General features: G+C 52.7%; 2 protein-coding genes across 3 annotated transcripts in view; both read right to left on the reverse strand.

Moving 5' to 3' along the window:
* Positions 1–7153, reverse strand: part of Nptxr (neuronal pentraxin receptor) — an 18359-nt gene extending 11206 nt beyond the window's left edge. The window contains exon 1 of the mRNA NM_030689.4: positions 6419–7153. Coding sequence (NP_109614.2) covers positions 6419–7027 — 609 coding nt within the window. The 5' untranslated portion in view covers positions 7028–7153. The remainder of the gene's footprint in view (positions 1–6418) is intronic.
* Npcd (neuronal pentraxin chromo domain) overlaps positions 1–15894 on the reverse strand; it is a 47983-nt gene that overhangs the window by 11206 nt on the left and 20883 nt on the right. The window lies entirely within an intron of this gene.

Consider the following 15894-nt stretch of genomic DNA (forward strand, 5'->3'; position numbering starts at 1 on the left):
GATAAATAAAATAAATGTTTTGAAAGGATACATACTTCTCTACATCCAGCCCTGAAAACCATTTGTCAAGTTATTACACTGAGAGAAAAGCTAGGCACGGGGAGGCTAGCAGTCCACACTGCCGGATGTCAGGTGACAGAGGGAGGTGGTGGTACAGGGAGAAGGTAGAGGTGAGATGGCCAATCGGAGGGAGGTGCCCATGCCCCAGCACCCCAAATCCATCTCACCCTGAGGCTTTAACATATGCTGTTCCTCCTGCCAGGAATACTCTTCCTGCTGCAACCCATCCTCTCCTGAGAGAGCGCCTGCTCTCCCAGATGGCAGCTTCCCTGACACCTGAGCCAGATGCTCCAAAAGAACGGGGTTCCAAGCTCTGCCAGGGCTTCTGCGCCCTCATCCACTCCTTCCACCAGCCGTGTGCACCCTGGCAACAGTGTGCCTGCGTAACTGTCACCGGCTCCTGGCCGAGTGGTCTGCAAGGTGGTGTTGGATTTCTCACTTATGGGATCTGTTGAGCAAGCTGCTGGGCCTCTCTGACCCTCATGGTCATCATATGTGAGAGTCGGGTCATATTTCAATACTTCCTACATTTGGAGTTCAGGGGATGAGATGCACGGCAAGACCTAAGTCTGGCGTGTCACAAGGGGCTCTCGAACAGTTATTACTGTTACTGTTAACTGAGGGGACGAACACGGGGTAATGAAGCTGGATGGCCACATTAGAATGCCAGCTGAGTCACTCGGGCACGCCCCTGATGAGCTTCCCTTGGTGTCCTCAGCGAAGATAGGACCCTGGCCCCATCCCAGTTCGTTTTTGTCCTGGCAACAGTCTTGGCTCAACCCCACCGAGTTGTGTGGCCTTGAACAAGTCCCTCTGTCTCTCTGATCCTATTCTTGATGGGAACCGCTGTGGAGGACACACAAGCTCAACTGTGGTCCTTGGCTTCCAGTAGGGATAAGACACTCGAGCCATCCTGGGGACACCCTGTTAGGTTCACTCCTTTGTGAGCAGCCTAACCTTTGACCCTATCCCACCATAGACAAAGATCTCCAGAGTGGAACAGTGCCTGACATCACGAATTAGCAAACCATACATCTTTAAATCATGAGAGTCCTGAGTCCTTTACACCCACCAGCTCTGGGAAGCTTGCAATTGACCAGGCCTGGTGGGCGAGGCTCGCTCTCGGGTGGGTGTGGAAACTCTTACAGCCACTTTGGGAAAATGTGTCACAGTATCTACCGATGCTAAATATATGTCCCTGCTGGCACCCAGGCATCCCACTGCTGGGGACAGGGCCAGCAGAAAGGAGGCTGATGGCCACCCAAAGAGACCATACAGTGTCCACAGGAGCTTCACGCTAGTATCGGATGGAACTCGATCTGTCCTCAGGCGATCGGGTGATGGTGCCTCTGCCCAGTGACAAGTGGCCACTGCCACAGACACCTGACTCATGGCATAGGAACAAAGCAACTCAAGGTTCAAATACAAGTGAAACTCATTAATGGTGGCCATAGCCAGAACTGGGGCACCTCAGTGATTTGAGGAGGCCCAAGAGAGCCTTCAAGACCTGAGAATGAATGTTCTTGCTGCTACCCCGGGAGTGCTTTCCCAGGGGTGCCCGCATATCTCTGCCCAAACCTGTCCACTGGGGATTTGTGTCCTTTATAAGTGAGACACATGAATCCTTACAGTCTGCAGATGTATTCTTCTGTGGTAGACCACAGAAATAAGAAGTGACCGTCTAAGCTTCTGACACAGCAGGAAGGGCCTCTCTTCTTAGGAGGACAAGAGGGTTGTTGTTGTTTTGTTGTTTTTTAAAGGCAATAGGATGTCCCATCTCATTCAATATGCCGGGTAATTTAATATCAGACACAGAAGGGTTTCAGAGGTCACAGCATGACAGTGGCAGGCCCATGCTTTACAAAGCCAGGCTTCTTGCTAGGATAAAGGTCTACTATTTAGATACTCAGGCTAAGGGCCTTTCATACCCTAGCACACCCATTTTACAGATATGAAAATTGAGATCTGAGCCAGGCGGTGGTGGCACACGCCTTTAATCCCAGCACTTGGGAGGCAGAGGCAGGCAGATTTCTGAGTTTGAGGCCAGCCTGGTCTACAGAGTGAATTCCAGGACAGCTAGGGCTATACAGAGAAATCCTGTCTCGAAAAAAAGCAAAAAAAAAAAAAAAAGAAAGAAAAAAGAAAAAGAAAATTGAGATCTGGAAAGAGAGTGTTCCAAGCAACAAGTGAGCCCCATGCTGCTGGCCCCTCTGGGGCCATTTAGAGTTTGCAAGGTGTCTAGGAAGTATCTGGTCTGCTATAGGGTTATTTTGGGGGTTTGGGGTTTTTTGTTGTTGTTTGTTTGTTGTTGATTGTTTGTTTTGAGATGGACCGTCATGTAGCCCAGGCTGGCCATGAACTTGCATGGGGCTAAGGATGACTGAAATCTCATCCATTTGCTTCTGCTGTCTACAAGTTAGGATAGCAGGTGTGTACCACAATGTCCCATTTATGTCCCAATGTTCCTGCAGGCTTGCCAAACATTCTACCAATGGGACTTCAGCCCCTCCCTAGGGAGTCTTTACAACAGGGAGCCCTGACAAAACCAAGGGGCAGAGGTCTCTGCCCGTATTGCATCCCTCAGACTCTGCGCCTTCAGGTGTCCTCTCCCAAGACAGAAATGTGCATGGCCTATTTCGCATGACAGAGACAGAAGGGCTAATGTATAATACATACTTCAAAAGGGTCAGCTGCTCCTAGCAGCCCCAGGGGAGCCTCCGCACCAGCAGGGCCAGCCTCTGAGACCTGGCCAGCACCGTGCCACTCTTAGTACCCAGAGATGAAGGTGGGCACTGCCCTCACTTGTATTCCTCACTGTCTTGTAGGTGGGGAATGTCCGACCCCATCTAGTGTAGAGTCAACACGAAGAACCAGACAGGGCCCTGGAGCCAGGTACTTATAGGTCAAACCCAGGCTCTGATGCTGGGACCGGAAGCCAGTGTTTTCATCTCTCTGGGTCAGTTTGTTGAAAAGACAGGAATAGTTTCTCCTCCACAGAATGAAGGGAGGACTAAATGAGACATTGTGGCGTTCCCGATGCATGGTAAGTGCTTCGTAATATGGGCGGTCACCGTTAGAACATCAGTAAGTGTTGCTTCCCTGAACCCAGCATCCTCTGGAATTCCCATCAGGATGCTCTTCACCGCGGCTCTGCTCCAGAACGGGGCAGGGCAGGGTGGTGGAGGGCAGGGTTTGTGTCAAGGAAAGACACTAATCCTGAATTTCTACCCTACACACACATTAGCACAAAAACGGAACTCCGGGACAAGCCAGCATGGCCGGATGCCACGTAAATGGACCTGCTCCTTTGGAAAGCGGTGCTTGGAAATGAACATCCCCTGACCTGAGAATGGCTCTCCCGGGACTCCAGCTAAAGGCTCCATTCAACAGACTGGAGAGGAAACAGACAGCTTCACCACCGTATGCATAATAAGAGAAGAACCAGAGGCAGCCTGTGCCTATCCAAGGCACACGGGCTAGTGATGGATGGATGGGGGGCAGGGGGTTGGTGGATGGTGCTTCTCCCCTGGCCTGTTACAGTGCCTGCTAGTGGAGTGGTATCAGGGAGTGCAAAGGGGAAGAGAATAGAGGAATTAATTGAGAAATGTCTCCTCAAACCTGCAGACTTTTGTTTGTTTGCTTGTTTGTTTGTTTGTTTGTTTTCGAGACAGGGTTTCTCTGTGTAGCCCTGGCTGTCCTGGAACTCACTCTGTAGACCAGGCTGGCCTCAAACTCAGAAATCTGCCTGCCTCTGCCTCCCAAGTGCTGGGATTAAAGGTGTGCGCCACCATGCCCTGCCCCAGATGTTTTTGTTTTTGTTTTTGTTTTATGATCAATAAAAATAAGTAAGTTAAGGAAAAAAAAAGATGAATGTTTTTTCTGAAGTCCTCAAATATGGCCCCCATCTGAGGTGGGGTGTGAGGAGAAGGGCAACCTTCCCCGATCACATATTGGAATCAGATCTGGCTGGAGCGCACATGACTCTGGGGTGCAGAGGTGGGTGGCTTAGGTGGGGGGCACAGCATGGTCAGGGAAGAGGCCTCTGGGGGGGATTGATGTGCTAATGTGGGAACAGTTGGACTGACCCAAGCAAAGGTGGAAGAGACAGAGAGATGAGGCTGGAGAGTCAGACCAGATTCAAGCAGCTGGCCAGGTTCAGGCTGAGGAGTGTGCCCCCATGGAGGACCCCAGGGTAGGCTCTAGGAATAGCCCAGATGTGCGTGGAAGAGAGAGACCAGCCAACAGGTAGCTGAGAGTGAGCACACAGGTGCCAACAGGATCTGTGGGTCATGTGGAGTGGGCACTGGAAGCCCCTGCGTGTGACTCAGCCCACCCAGGGGACCAGAGAGCCAAGAAGGACCTTGAAGCAGGCAGAGATGCTGTGGGAGAGTAAGCAAGGGGCAGGGGAGATGCATCTAGAAGCCAAGAAGGAAGGAAAGAGGTCAGAGGACTGATGGGGTGTCAGCAAGGCAAAGAGTGAAAAACCCCCTTCAGTTTATCACCTCTGGGGACATTAGCAAGAGCGCATTCAGGGTACTACTACAGCTGTGACAGCAGACCCTGTAAACCTGGGGTTTTCACCTACACTGAATGAGAAAAGAGGGGGAGAGACCAGGCAGTGGCCAAGAAGTGCATGAGCCCCCCACTGAGAGTGGCAGTGTGACCCTAGGGCATTGACTCTGGCTGCTGCCAGGATCAGAGACCAGACCATGTCTGTCTCACTCGGCAAATAGGAGAAGGGGAATGTGGAGAAGCAGGGGGGTGGGGGGGGATGCCCCCAAGCCTGAGAAGCTGACCTACTGCCAAGTCCCTGCTGCCAGGATCCCTCAGCCTCGGCAGGCCCACTGCAGGGAAGCCTACCTGGACAAGAGCCAGGTGCCAGGGAGCAGGGTCAGCACAGCCGTGCCAGTCACAGCCGTGGGAGGAGCCACCTGTGCCATCTCTGGTGCCAGGGCTAGGGCATGGAGAGAAAGTTGAGGGAAAACTCAAATGATTCTTACATTAGTACAATCTTAAAGGGAGAATTTGCTCCTATTTATGTGTTTGCTTATACCTTTGCCACTGGAGTGTCTGTCTGGTGAGATGTATAGTGTCATGATGCCCATTTTACAGGTGAGAAGACTGAGGCTCCCCTCCCCTGCAGCTTTTATCTGTTCCCCACCCCCCTCCACTGCTTTTGGCTTTAAGAACTTCACCCCTGGGCCGAGAAGCAGGGTACTTGCCTGGCTTGTCCTCTCTCTCTCTCTCTCTCTCTCTCTCTCTCTCTCTCTCTCTCTCTCTCTTTCTCTCTCTCTTTCTCTCTCTCTCTCTCTCTCTCTCTCTCTCTCTCTCTCTGCCACTCAGCTCAGGAGGTTTGAAATGGATTTTCTTATCTCCATAAAGGGAGTGGAAGCCCTGGAGGTGGTATGAGGAGACTGTGGTCTGATAACTCTGAAGGTGGGGGTTCAAGCAGCTGACTTCATGGTGGTCTGCTGGGATGGAGCCTACAACCTTCCCACAGGTATCTCCTCAGCTTGAACTTGGAGCCCTATACATGCTCTCTCTGCCCATTTAATTTGTCCATGCTTTCACTTCACCCTTGCCTTGCCCAGCTACAGCCTGGGGGAGGAGGCTGGGGCCACAGCATCAGCCCTATCTCGCCCCTCCTTCGAGGATTTATTCCGTGTCTGGAAATCAGTCCATGTCTGGGAATGGCCAAGGCTTTCCTGTCTGTTTGTCCTGCTCAATCTATCTTATCTATTTGTCCCCAGACTGGGAATTTGTAACAGAGAGGAAAGGGACCATAGGCATAATCAGTCAATGCCTTAGCATCACACACAAACCCGAGAAGGGTCCCTACTCCCCGGGGACTCCTTGTATCTGACCTGGAAAAGGAGGCGGAGGGAGCTAAGTACACCCCTATTGAGGAGTCATCCGCTGATTTACCCCAAGAGTTCAGAGCTTCAGGTACATAAAGCTGGGCGTGGCCCGGGGATGAGAGGTGATGCAGGCGTGCAGGTTGGTGCTAATGAGGCACTCTTGGGCTTGCCAAGACAGCTAACGGTACTCCTAAAGGTAGTGAGTACGGGGTGGGAGCTGCTCTAGGTTCCCGAGGAGAGCATCTAAGGAGACCATGTGCCAAACATCCCCACACCTGCATCTCAATCAATTTTCACTACAAGTGGACGCCGTTCTCCCATTCTCGTGCCCCGATCACCGTGCCAGGTTCCCACCGGCGATTCGGACCAGAACACTTCCATGGTGCCTGCCAGGGGCATGCTTCAGGTGACCCGACCGCAGCTCCAGGGACCCGGGACCCCCGCGCCGCAGGCTGAGCAGGGCCCCTCCACCCCGTGTCCCCCGACGGCGCACCACTCACCTCGATGCGCTCGATGCGGTCTCGCAGCGCGCGCACCGCGTCCTCCAGCTCCAGCAGCAGCGCAGGTGAGTCCCAGGCGCCGTCGGCCATGGTGTCGCGGCGGGGCCCGGCGTCCTGGAGGCCGCGCGGCAGGCCGCTCTCACAGCGGCCCAGCTTGCCGGTGAGCTCGCGGATGGTGTCCCGGTCTGCGCGGATGCGCGCCTCCTGCTGCAGCGCCGTCTGGCGCAGCTGCTCCGCGGTGCTCTGCAGCAGCAACAGCTCTGCGCGCTCGCCTGCCGCGTCCCCCTGCTCGGCCCCCGACGGGCAGGCGGCGGCCAGCGGCGTACAGAGGAAGCGACTGAGCAGCGGCACGGGCGGCGGCGGGAAGACGCTGGCCGCGGGCTCCCCGGGCAACACCGAGGGCCCGGCCGAGCCGCCTGCGCTGTGCAGGGCGCTCAGGCTGCGCTGCGGACCCGAGCCACCGGCGGCCGAGGCGGCCGAGGCGTTGTCGGTGCCGCCGGGCAGCGCGCGAGCGGGGCTGGCCGCCAGGGGCACGCTGGCGATGATGCAGATGACGGCACCGAGGAACGCCAGCATGCCCGCGGCCAGCAGCACGGCCAGGAACTTCAGCGTGAGGCGCGGAGGGGGCGCGCGAGGCCCCCGGCAGGCGCGGCGGCGGGGGTCGGGGCGCAGGGCCCGGGAGCGCGGGAGCCGGAACGGGAGCCGGAGTGGGAGCCGGAGCTGTCGCCGCGGCCGCTACTGCCGCCGCTCTGAGCCCGCGCGGCGGGAGGAGGAGGAGAAGGCGGGCGCGGCGGCCCCGCCCCACTCGCTCCCCCGGGGCCGGCCGAAGCCCAGCCCCGCACCCGTTCCGTGCCGGGAGCCCGACTGCGTGCGCCACGCCCAGGGCTTCATCTCACTCAGAAGGAGGTGACTGGATGGCTACGTGGCGGCTGGGTTCTAAGGCGACCCTGCGTCCTGGCCTCTGGTCCTCTCCGGGTCCTCCCGCCCCCCGGAATGCCCATAGCTGTGTCCCTGCGGGGCTCTGGCCTCAGCACGCTGCAGCCTCGGTTGCAGTTAACACCAGTCTGAACACGTTCAAGATACAAATGAGGAAACTGAGGGCCCTGGGCTCAGCGTGATGCCGGCTCCGTTGTAGTTAAGCCTCAGCCTGAACATGCTCCTGATAACAAAGAGGAAACTGAGACCCTCTGAAACTGAGGCCAAGTGGCAGCCCAAGGTCACAGCTAGAATGCATTTGAAGCAGCATTGAGGTGAGCCACATCTGCCTGGACAGGACTACTAAGGTGAAAGCTAGCGATCAAAGAGACAGCAGTCGAGGGTGAGGAGGCCTAATCTGTTTCTGCTGTGGTCACCTGAGTGTCACCTGCTACCTCCTCTTTCCAGAAGAGCAGGTTCGCTCTGCTCCAAGCACCCCATCTGAGCCCTTAGGTCTGCAAGCATCAAAGTTGCCAGAGGATAATCCCCTAGCTCGCTGCAGCCTCTGTCAGAATGGCAGGTGGGATGCAAGCTGGTGGGCGCCAAGACCAGGCAGGAGTGGGCTATGTGTGTAGGTTTTACTTTATCGTGCCTAAAATGCCTCTATATATATTCTGTTGAAAATTAACTTTGCAATGAAAAACGTTAAAAATCTTCCCACCCTTTCCAGTCCGGCTTCAGCCCTGCTGTTCTGCAGGCTGTCTCTGCCTGGGATGGATTCCTGAGCTGGAAGAACCCCTGGAGGCCATGAAGGTTCACGCTGCAGCCTGGTAATGGCTCACTAAGTCCTGAGCCAAGTCTTGACCATCTCAAAAGTCTCTGACTCCCCACAGCTACCAACGTGGACATGACTGGGGACCAGGACCTTTCTGAGGAGGCAGCAACCTCCAGAATCCTGGGGGACCTTGCCTGGTCACTGGCACCCCATTGGAGGTCCATGAGCATCCGTTCTGACTCCCTTCATTTTCCAGGCTGGGGGTTATGTCACCTCTGCTCACCCACACCCTAGAGTCAGGGATTGTTGTCCAGATATGCTAGTGAGAGGCACAATGCGGGCTCTGCTCATCATGAGCACCCAGAGCTGCGTTGATGACAATTAATAACCTGAGACCCCAGCCCAGGCAGCACGGCTCAGAGGAAGCATCCACAACTGGAGATCTAGCCTCAGATCTTTGGAGGCAATGACAGGCATTGGGCCCCCTACAGCCTTAGGGGTAGAGACGATATCAGCACCCCAGCTGATTCTAGTATGTCCATGAAGACAGACACGCAGACAAAAATCCCGATGGAAAATGTTCTTCAAGGGCCAGGAATGCCAGGAGAGGCCAAGAGGAAGTCACTCCCAGTAGCAGAACAGTCAAAGGTAATTTGAGTGTCGTCAGCCACCCTGGGAGTTCCGAGGCAGCTGAGTGGACAAGTGCAGGGGCTGGAGGTGGATCTTGTTTAAACTAGTCTATTAATTGCTTGGCATGACTATTAAGCCAATGGTATTAATAAGTCACACACACCCTGCTTAAACACCTGCGGCCGGCACCCCATCTCCTGTTGGCAACTATCTTTACAGGGATATCTACATGGTAACAACTTTGGAAAACATTGTATTGTCCTCTGAGGAGAGAACAGGTTTGCTTGCTGATCAGAGTACAGTTCACATCTCTGGGACCACAGTGGGGTGGGTCAGCTGATAGACCATCAAAAGAAGACCGAGGCTGTCTCAGCTCACGGTGTATTGGCTGTACTGCAGACCTACAGTGTGTGTCTAAGTTCCTATATAATTCCATGAAGGCACTGGGGGCTATTGTCTACATGCAGTAAATGCTGCCTGTTTTGATGTGAATAAAGTCTCTCTCTGCCTCCCCACTCCCATCCCCCTTGTCCCCCACCACCACTTCTATCCCCACCCCCGTCCCCAGAGGGGAGATTCTTGACTTTTCTCCAGCATCTGTGAAACCTGCTGACTTGCTGGTTTGTTTTTGTTTGTTTTTGAGACAAGGTCTTTCTATGTAGCCCTTGGAGGCTTGGAACTCTGTCTCAAGTTCCTCAAGAGACCAGGTTGGCCTCAAACTCATAGATATCCCTCTGCCTCAGCTTCAGAGAGCTTGGATTAAAGGTGTGCACTGTTGCACTTTGCCCTAATTTGCCAGTTAGCAGGTGAGGTGGATCTCAGGCCTTTCTTGACACCTTCTGTGTCCCCCCCTCTATAAAATGAGGAATGTGAGAGTATACAAAATATAAAATGAGAGTACACAAAAAAATTTCTCTCTGGACTGGGGAGTGCTCAGCTGGCAGAGTGCCTGGCTAGCAGGCATGAAGCCCAGGTATCACATAAACCAGGAAGTGGTACATGTCTGTAATCACAGCGTTTGGGAGGTAGAGACAGGAGGATCAAGAGTGCCAGGTTATCCTGGGCTTCATGAGACCCTGTTGAAAGACAGGGGTGTGGGGACAGGGAGATACAGAGTCACAGAGACAGAGACATGTACACACAGAGAGAGAGACAAACAGAGAAAGACACACAGAAACACACAGAGACAGGCACACACAAACATACACAGAGGAGAGAGACAGAGACAGAGAGACAGAGAGAGACAGAGAGAATTGGTAATCTGAGCATAATTTGGTTCTCCATCCTTGTGCCCGCTGCCTGCAGCGATCTCAGACTGTGAATTCTCCAGGCACGGCAGCACCTCCCAGCTCGGCACTGGTCCTGCAGCATCACATCCTTCATTTCTCTCTAGCCCCAGAACTCAGCACAGCCCCTTCCCCTTCTCCAGTAGCTTCTTGGAGAATACTTCCCCACAGGCAGTGAGTCCCATCTCTTCTGGAATTGCCCCCTCCATAATCCTAACAAAGATCCTACAAGGATGGGCAGAGGGGTGTCCTCAGGAAACCTCCCCTAAGACCAACAGCACTCTTGGTTTTCCTCACAAGTCTTACATCATCCCTTCTTTACTTTCTCTTTGAGTGCTGGTATAGAACCTGTACGTGTTACATTGATGCTCTATCCCAGGCTATACCCCCAGAACTCCTGGGATTTTTTATTTCTTCATTTTTATTCCATTTTTAGGATGAGGAAATTATGTTATAAATAACATATATACTTATTAGGATTTTTTTTTTTGGCTGAGTGTGGTGATACACACCTTTAATCCTAGCACTTGGAAAGCAGAGGCAGGGGAATATCTGTGAGTGTCAGACCAACCTGGTCTATGCTGTCATGAAATTTAGGCCAGCTAGAGCTACATAGCACTGAGAACCCGTACATCAACAAAACCCAGTCTAGGTGTGGTGGCACAACCCTGTAAGTGTGATAGGAGTCTGGGTAGCTAGATGGCGACAGAGAGCAAATGAGGGAGGCATGCATGCTGATCTCTGGCTTCTACTCATAATGTACATGCATGCACATACATGTGTATCTCCACATACGTAAACACGTGGCCCAATGTGCCACAAATACAATAAAGTAAATGACCAGACAAATAAAAGTTCTGCTCAATTATTGTTTATCACACTATGGCTAATTTAAAAGGAACAGGCACGGTACAGGTGAAAGAAATATCATCACATTGCTTCTAAAAACATAGGACCTGGGTCAGTGGGCTGGCTTAGCAGGTACTTGCTGCCAAGCCTGACATTCTGAGTTCTATCCCTGGGACCTACATGGTAGAAGGAGGACAGCTGCTGAAAGTCATCCCCTGACCTCCACACACATGTTGTGGCATGCATGCTCCCCCATAAGTAAATTAATATAGTAAAAACTGTAAGCATGTGAAGTTTCTACATAGGTTACTGGTTGTCTCCACAGCAGGCATGGAGAAGAGCCAGGATTTTAATGTGGGTTTGGGGCCAACAAGTCACACCAGGTGGCCTGGGATTTTCCTCGGTTTCAGGGGTGAGTGTCCTACACCCCAGGGAATCCCTCAGTTCTGGACAAACCATGAATGTGGCCCCGCCCTGGATCCGCAGTCATTCTGCCACATGCCCTCTGCGTGTTGCCAGGGAGCAAACTGTCACCACACACCTTTTTCTCCCTTGCAGCACCACCTCCGTGCCTTCTGCCTGTACACAGGGTGGGACCAGCCTTCAGAGCCCCATCTCCTGTCTCCAGAACTGCTGCTACACAGGGATGCTCACACTCAAAGTTACTGGAGCCAGTGTCCCCCTTGGAGGTGTGCCTGTGAGCAAAGCTACCCCTTCTTTGAAGAGGGTTGGGAAGGAGCTGCCTCTCCCTTTTAATGACCAGGTCTAGTCTCTATGAGTTCCGGTCTTCGGCAGGAGCTGTCTTTTCTTATCTGGGCAGTGGGGTCACTGATACCTGCTTGACGGGAGGTACTGAGAAGTAAGAGACATTGCATAGACCTCTCCTCCAGGGGTCGGGGCAGGCATCATTTCTTTACTTTTTACTGTTTTATTCTATTTACATATCTATCTATCCATCTATGCATCCACCCATCTGTCCATTTGTCCATCCATCCATCCATCCACCTACCTACCTGCATATCGTTTTGTCTATCTATCTAGTGTGTTTGTGCATGCACACATGCATGTATCTACCTACCTACCTATCCATCCACCCACCTTCTGTCTGTCTGTCTGCTTATCTATCTATCTATCTATCTATCTATCTACCTTCTTACCTACCTACATATCCTTCTGTCTGTCTAGTGTGTATGTGCATGCACACATGCATGTATGGAAACCAGAAGACAATTTCAGGAGTTGGTTCTCTTTTCCTTCTACCATGTATGTGGTCCAGTTCGGTGGCACATGTCTCTAACCACCGAGCCATCTTCCAGGCCCCAGGCTCCATTTCTTACCACACTGCCTTGTATTTCCAGAGCACAGTAGAATGCCTGATGTCCAAGTGACTAATAAATGCTACCTGATTCCTTATGTGTTCCTAGGCATGGGTTAGGTGTTCATTGTTAGTTCCCATTTATTGGTGCCCTCTTTATGACTGGATTCTGGGACTCATTTATAAATTTGGCTCAACATGCTCCAGCCTCCCCGGAGGAAAGCAGGACTTTGCTGGGGCCTAAAAATGTTTGCACATTTGTAGTGGATGCTGGAATCAGGAGTCCCAATCAATAGGAAGGAACATGGAAGCAAGTGGGGGGAGAGCAAACCTCCTGAGAAAACCAAGAGATTTTTCACCCAGACTCTGCTTCCTGGAAGCAGCTAGAGAGACTACCCAGCCACCAGCTTGGGCAGAAAGGGGACATCTGTTCCTGCAGGCTCTAGAGGGGCCCCAAAGCAGGAGGAAGAGTGTATTCTGCTGGCAGAGGCATCGAGTTGTGCAGAGTCCTGGCCAGGGCCAGAGAGGAAAGGGCAGTAGGAACAGGGCCAGCAAGGCTGCCGTCTGTTGCTATGAGGGACAGGCTGGGTTCCCATTAGCTCCCAGATTTCCCAGTAGCTCCCAGATACTGGGCTCTACCTCCCGAGTCTTGCCTCTTGGGGTCTCATCCATGGCCAGACTTCAGCTATATGCTACCCAGTTTTTAGTCCACACCTGGGGAAGCTGAATTCAGGTTCAGTGTTTGTCCTGGGGTCCCATGGGCAGTGGATGCCCAAGCTGGCCCTTGAGACTGGCAGTTGTCAGTCAACATCTTCCATTGCCACCTGTCATCCCTGTCCTGTGTGGATGTCCTGAGAAATGGCTTCTTCCTGCACAGTCACTTGAGCCCTGTTGGCTAGACAACCACCCCCGTCTTTCTCACCTTAGAGGCCCCACACCAGTGTCTCTCCCACTAGTCAATGGCTTGGGTGGACATCTAAGTTCTTTACATCTATTGTGGAGTGAGGGAGATAGGTGTGTGTACACATCCAGGGGTCAGAGAACAGCCCTCGGGAGTCAGTTCTCTCCCTGACACATGGGTCTCAAGGATCGAACTCAGGCCATTGCTCTTCCTGGCAGGCGTCTTTACACACTGAGACCTTGCATGCATTTTTGAGGCCCAGAAACTGGTTTCCTGCATGTGGGTCTCTGGTCCCTGGGTAGACCCAGGTGCATGCGCTTTCTACACAAAGTGAGTTTGTGATCTAGGAAAGGGAATGGGGTGGGGGCCGGGGTTCCTCAGATGCTGCCTTTAGAGCCTCAAGCTTTGGGAGACTTCCATTCTTGTCTGTTAAATGGGTCTGAACAGTCCCATTTGGCTACAACAAGGCCAGGCCATGGGACCATGCCCGGGTGGTCCTTCATATGTGCCTGGCAGCAACTTCCAATGCCATCTGGTTCCTCCTGTACCTAGGGTGAATCTAAAAATGGGGACCAGGTTAGGGAAGCTCTCTGGCTGGAAAATAGGACAACGTGGGGAATTAGGGCAGGTGGGAAGCCCTGTGAGCCAGGTCCTTCTTGCTTCCCTCCATGAGCTAGTTTATCAGCCTCAGTTGACTCGAGCCTTAGGTCTCTCCTGTCTAAAGTCTGTCTACAACCTGCCAAAACTGCAGCCACTAGCAAACTATACCCACACGTTATTTTTCAACTTGGAAAACAGGAAGCATGGAGGGAAGCGACTGCTACAGGGTCTATGAGAGAGGAAAGTGGCAAGGAGGGAGCTGTCCTGAGGTGGCTGTCACACTAGCTAGCTACTGCTTTGACACTCTTATCTAAAGCCTCACAATATCCTTAGGAAGCCCTGGGCCTCTGCCACCATTCCTGAGTTGCAGACAGCCATATGAAGCACAGAGAGGTTAAGCAAGTGGCTTCAGGTTACTCAGTCACTAATTTGGGGCACTGATGTTCAAGTTCACACAATGGAACCCATGCTGCTGGGATAGTCTGTGTCTCTAGGCAGTAGCCAGACAACTGCCTCATCTGGCCAGCCTGAGTCCAGTGCCTGGAGCAGGATTTGAGGACATGGCTGGAGAGATGGCTCAGTGGTTAAGAGCACTGACTGTTCTCCCAGAGGTCCTAAGTTCAATTCCCAGCAACCACATTGTGGCTCACAACCATCTGTAATGGGATCTGATGCCCTCTTCTGGTGTGTCTAAAGACAGCTACAGAGTACTCATATAAACAAACAAACAAACAAACAAACAAATAAATCTTAAAAAAAAAAGACTACCCAGAGAGCCTGGTGGCGGGGGCACATGCTTTTAATCTCAGCACCTGAGAGGCAGGCAGATCTCTTTATGAATTCAAGGCCACACTGGTCTGCAGTGTTAGTTCCAGGACAGCGAGGACTACACAGAGAAACCCTGTCTTGGAAACCAAGAAGAAGAGGAGGAGGAGGAAGAGGAGGAGGAAGAAGAAGAAGAGGAGGAGAAGCAGCAGCAGCAGCAGCGTAGAAGCTGGGCATGGCGGTGCATACTTTTAATCCCAGCATTTGGAAGGCAGAGTCAGGTAACTATCTGTGAGTTCGAGGCCAGTCTGGTTTACACAGTGAATTCCAGGCCAGACAGAGTTACATAGTGATACCCTTTCTCAACAAAACAAAAGAGTATCTTTAGACACCCATGAAGACCTGCGCTAGACCATGGTAGGCACCAATGGCTTCATTCTTGCTCAGTGGCTACCTCTTTAGGCCAGTCAGTTTACCCATCTTTCCCACTGATGATGCAATCTCAATGTGTTTGTGTCCTCTGGGTTTTACTAAGATGGTCTCTACCTTCTTTTGAGACAGGGGAGAAAGGGGGAGGGAGAGGAAGATGGAGAAGGAGAGAGAGAGGAAGATGGAGAAGGAGAGAGAGAGGGAGAGGAAGATGGAGAAGGAGAGGGAGAGGAAGATGGAGAAGAAGGAGAGGGGGAGGGAGATGGAGAAGAAGGAGAGGGAGAGGGAGAGGGAGAGGGAGAGGGAGAGGGAGAGGGAGAGGGAGAGGGAGAGGGAGAGGGAGAGGGAGAGGGAGAGGGAGAGGGAGAGGGAGAGGGAGAGGGAGAGGGAGAGGGAGAGGGAGAGGGAGAGGGAGAGGGAGAGGGAGAGGGAGAGGGAGAGGGAGAGGGAGAGGGAGAGGGAGAGGGAGAGACTGACTTGTGTGGGCTCAGGGCTGCTCCCCTTACAAACTGCCCTGCCCTTCACCAGTGGCCTCTGCATTCTCCAGCATAGGAGTTTGGGGTCAGGGGGAGGGTGGATGGGGAATGCCATCTGGCTTGATTCTCCAGAGTGGCAGAGGCAGGTGGATTTCGGAGTTTAAGGCCAGCCTGGTCTACAGAGTGAGTTCCAGGACAGCCAAAGCTACACAGAGAAACCCTGTCTTGAAAAACCAAAAGTCTTTTTAATTTAGATTTATGTATACACGTGTGCCTATGTCAATTTATATGCACTACATGCATACAGTGTCCTTGCATGGAGACCGCAAGAGGGCATCAGATCTGCTGGAATGGGAGTTACAGACCATTGTGAACCACCAGGTGAGTGCTGGGAACTGAACCAGGGTCCTTTGCAAAAGCAGTTAACCTCCATCACTAAGCCATCTCTCCAGCCTCGAACCAGCCATGTTCTCCAGGGTTCACCTTGGGGCCCGAAAACACATTTTCCTTAGTGACCCCCAAATATTGGGAGTCT

The sequence above is a fragment of the Mus musculus genome, chromosome 15 (genome assembly GCF_000001635.26).
Source record: "Mus musculus strain C57BL/6J chromosome 15, GRCm38.p6 C57BL/6J".
NCBI classification, from domain to species: domain Eukaryota; kingdom Metazoa; phylum Chordata; class Mammalia; order Rodentia; family Muridae; genus Mus; species Mus musculus.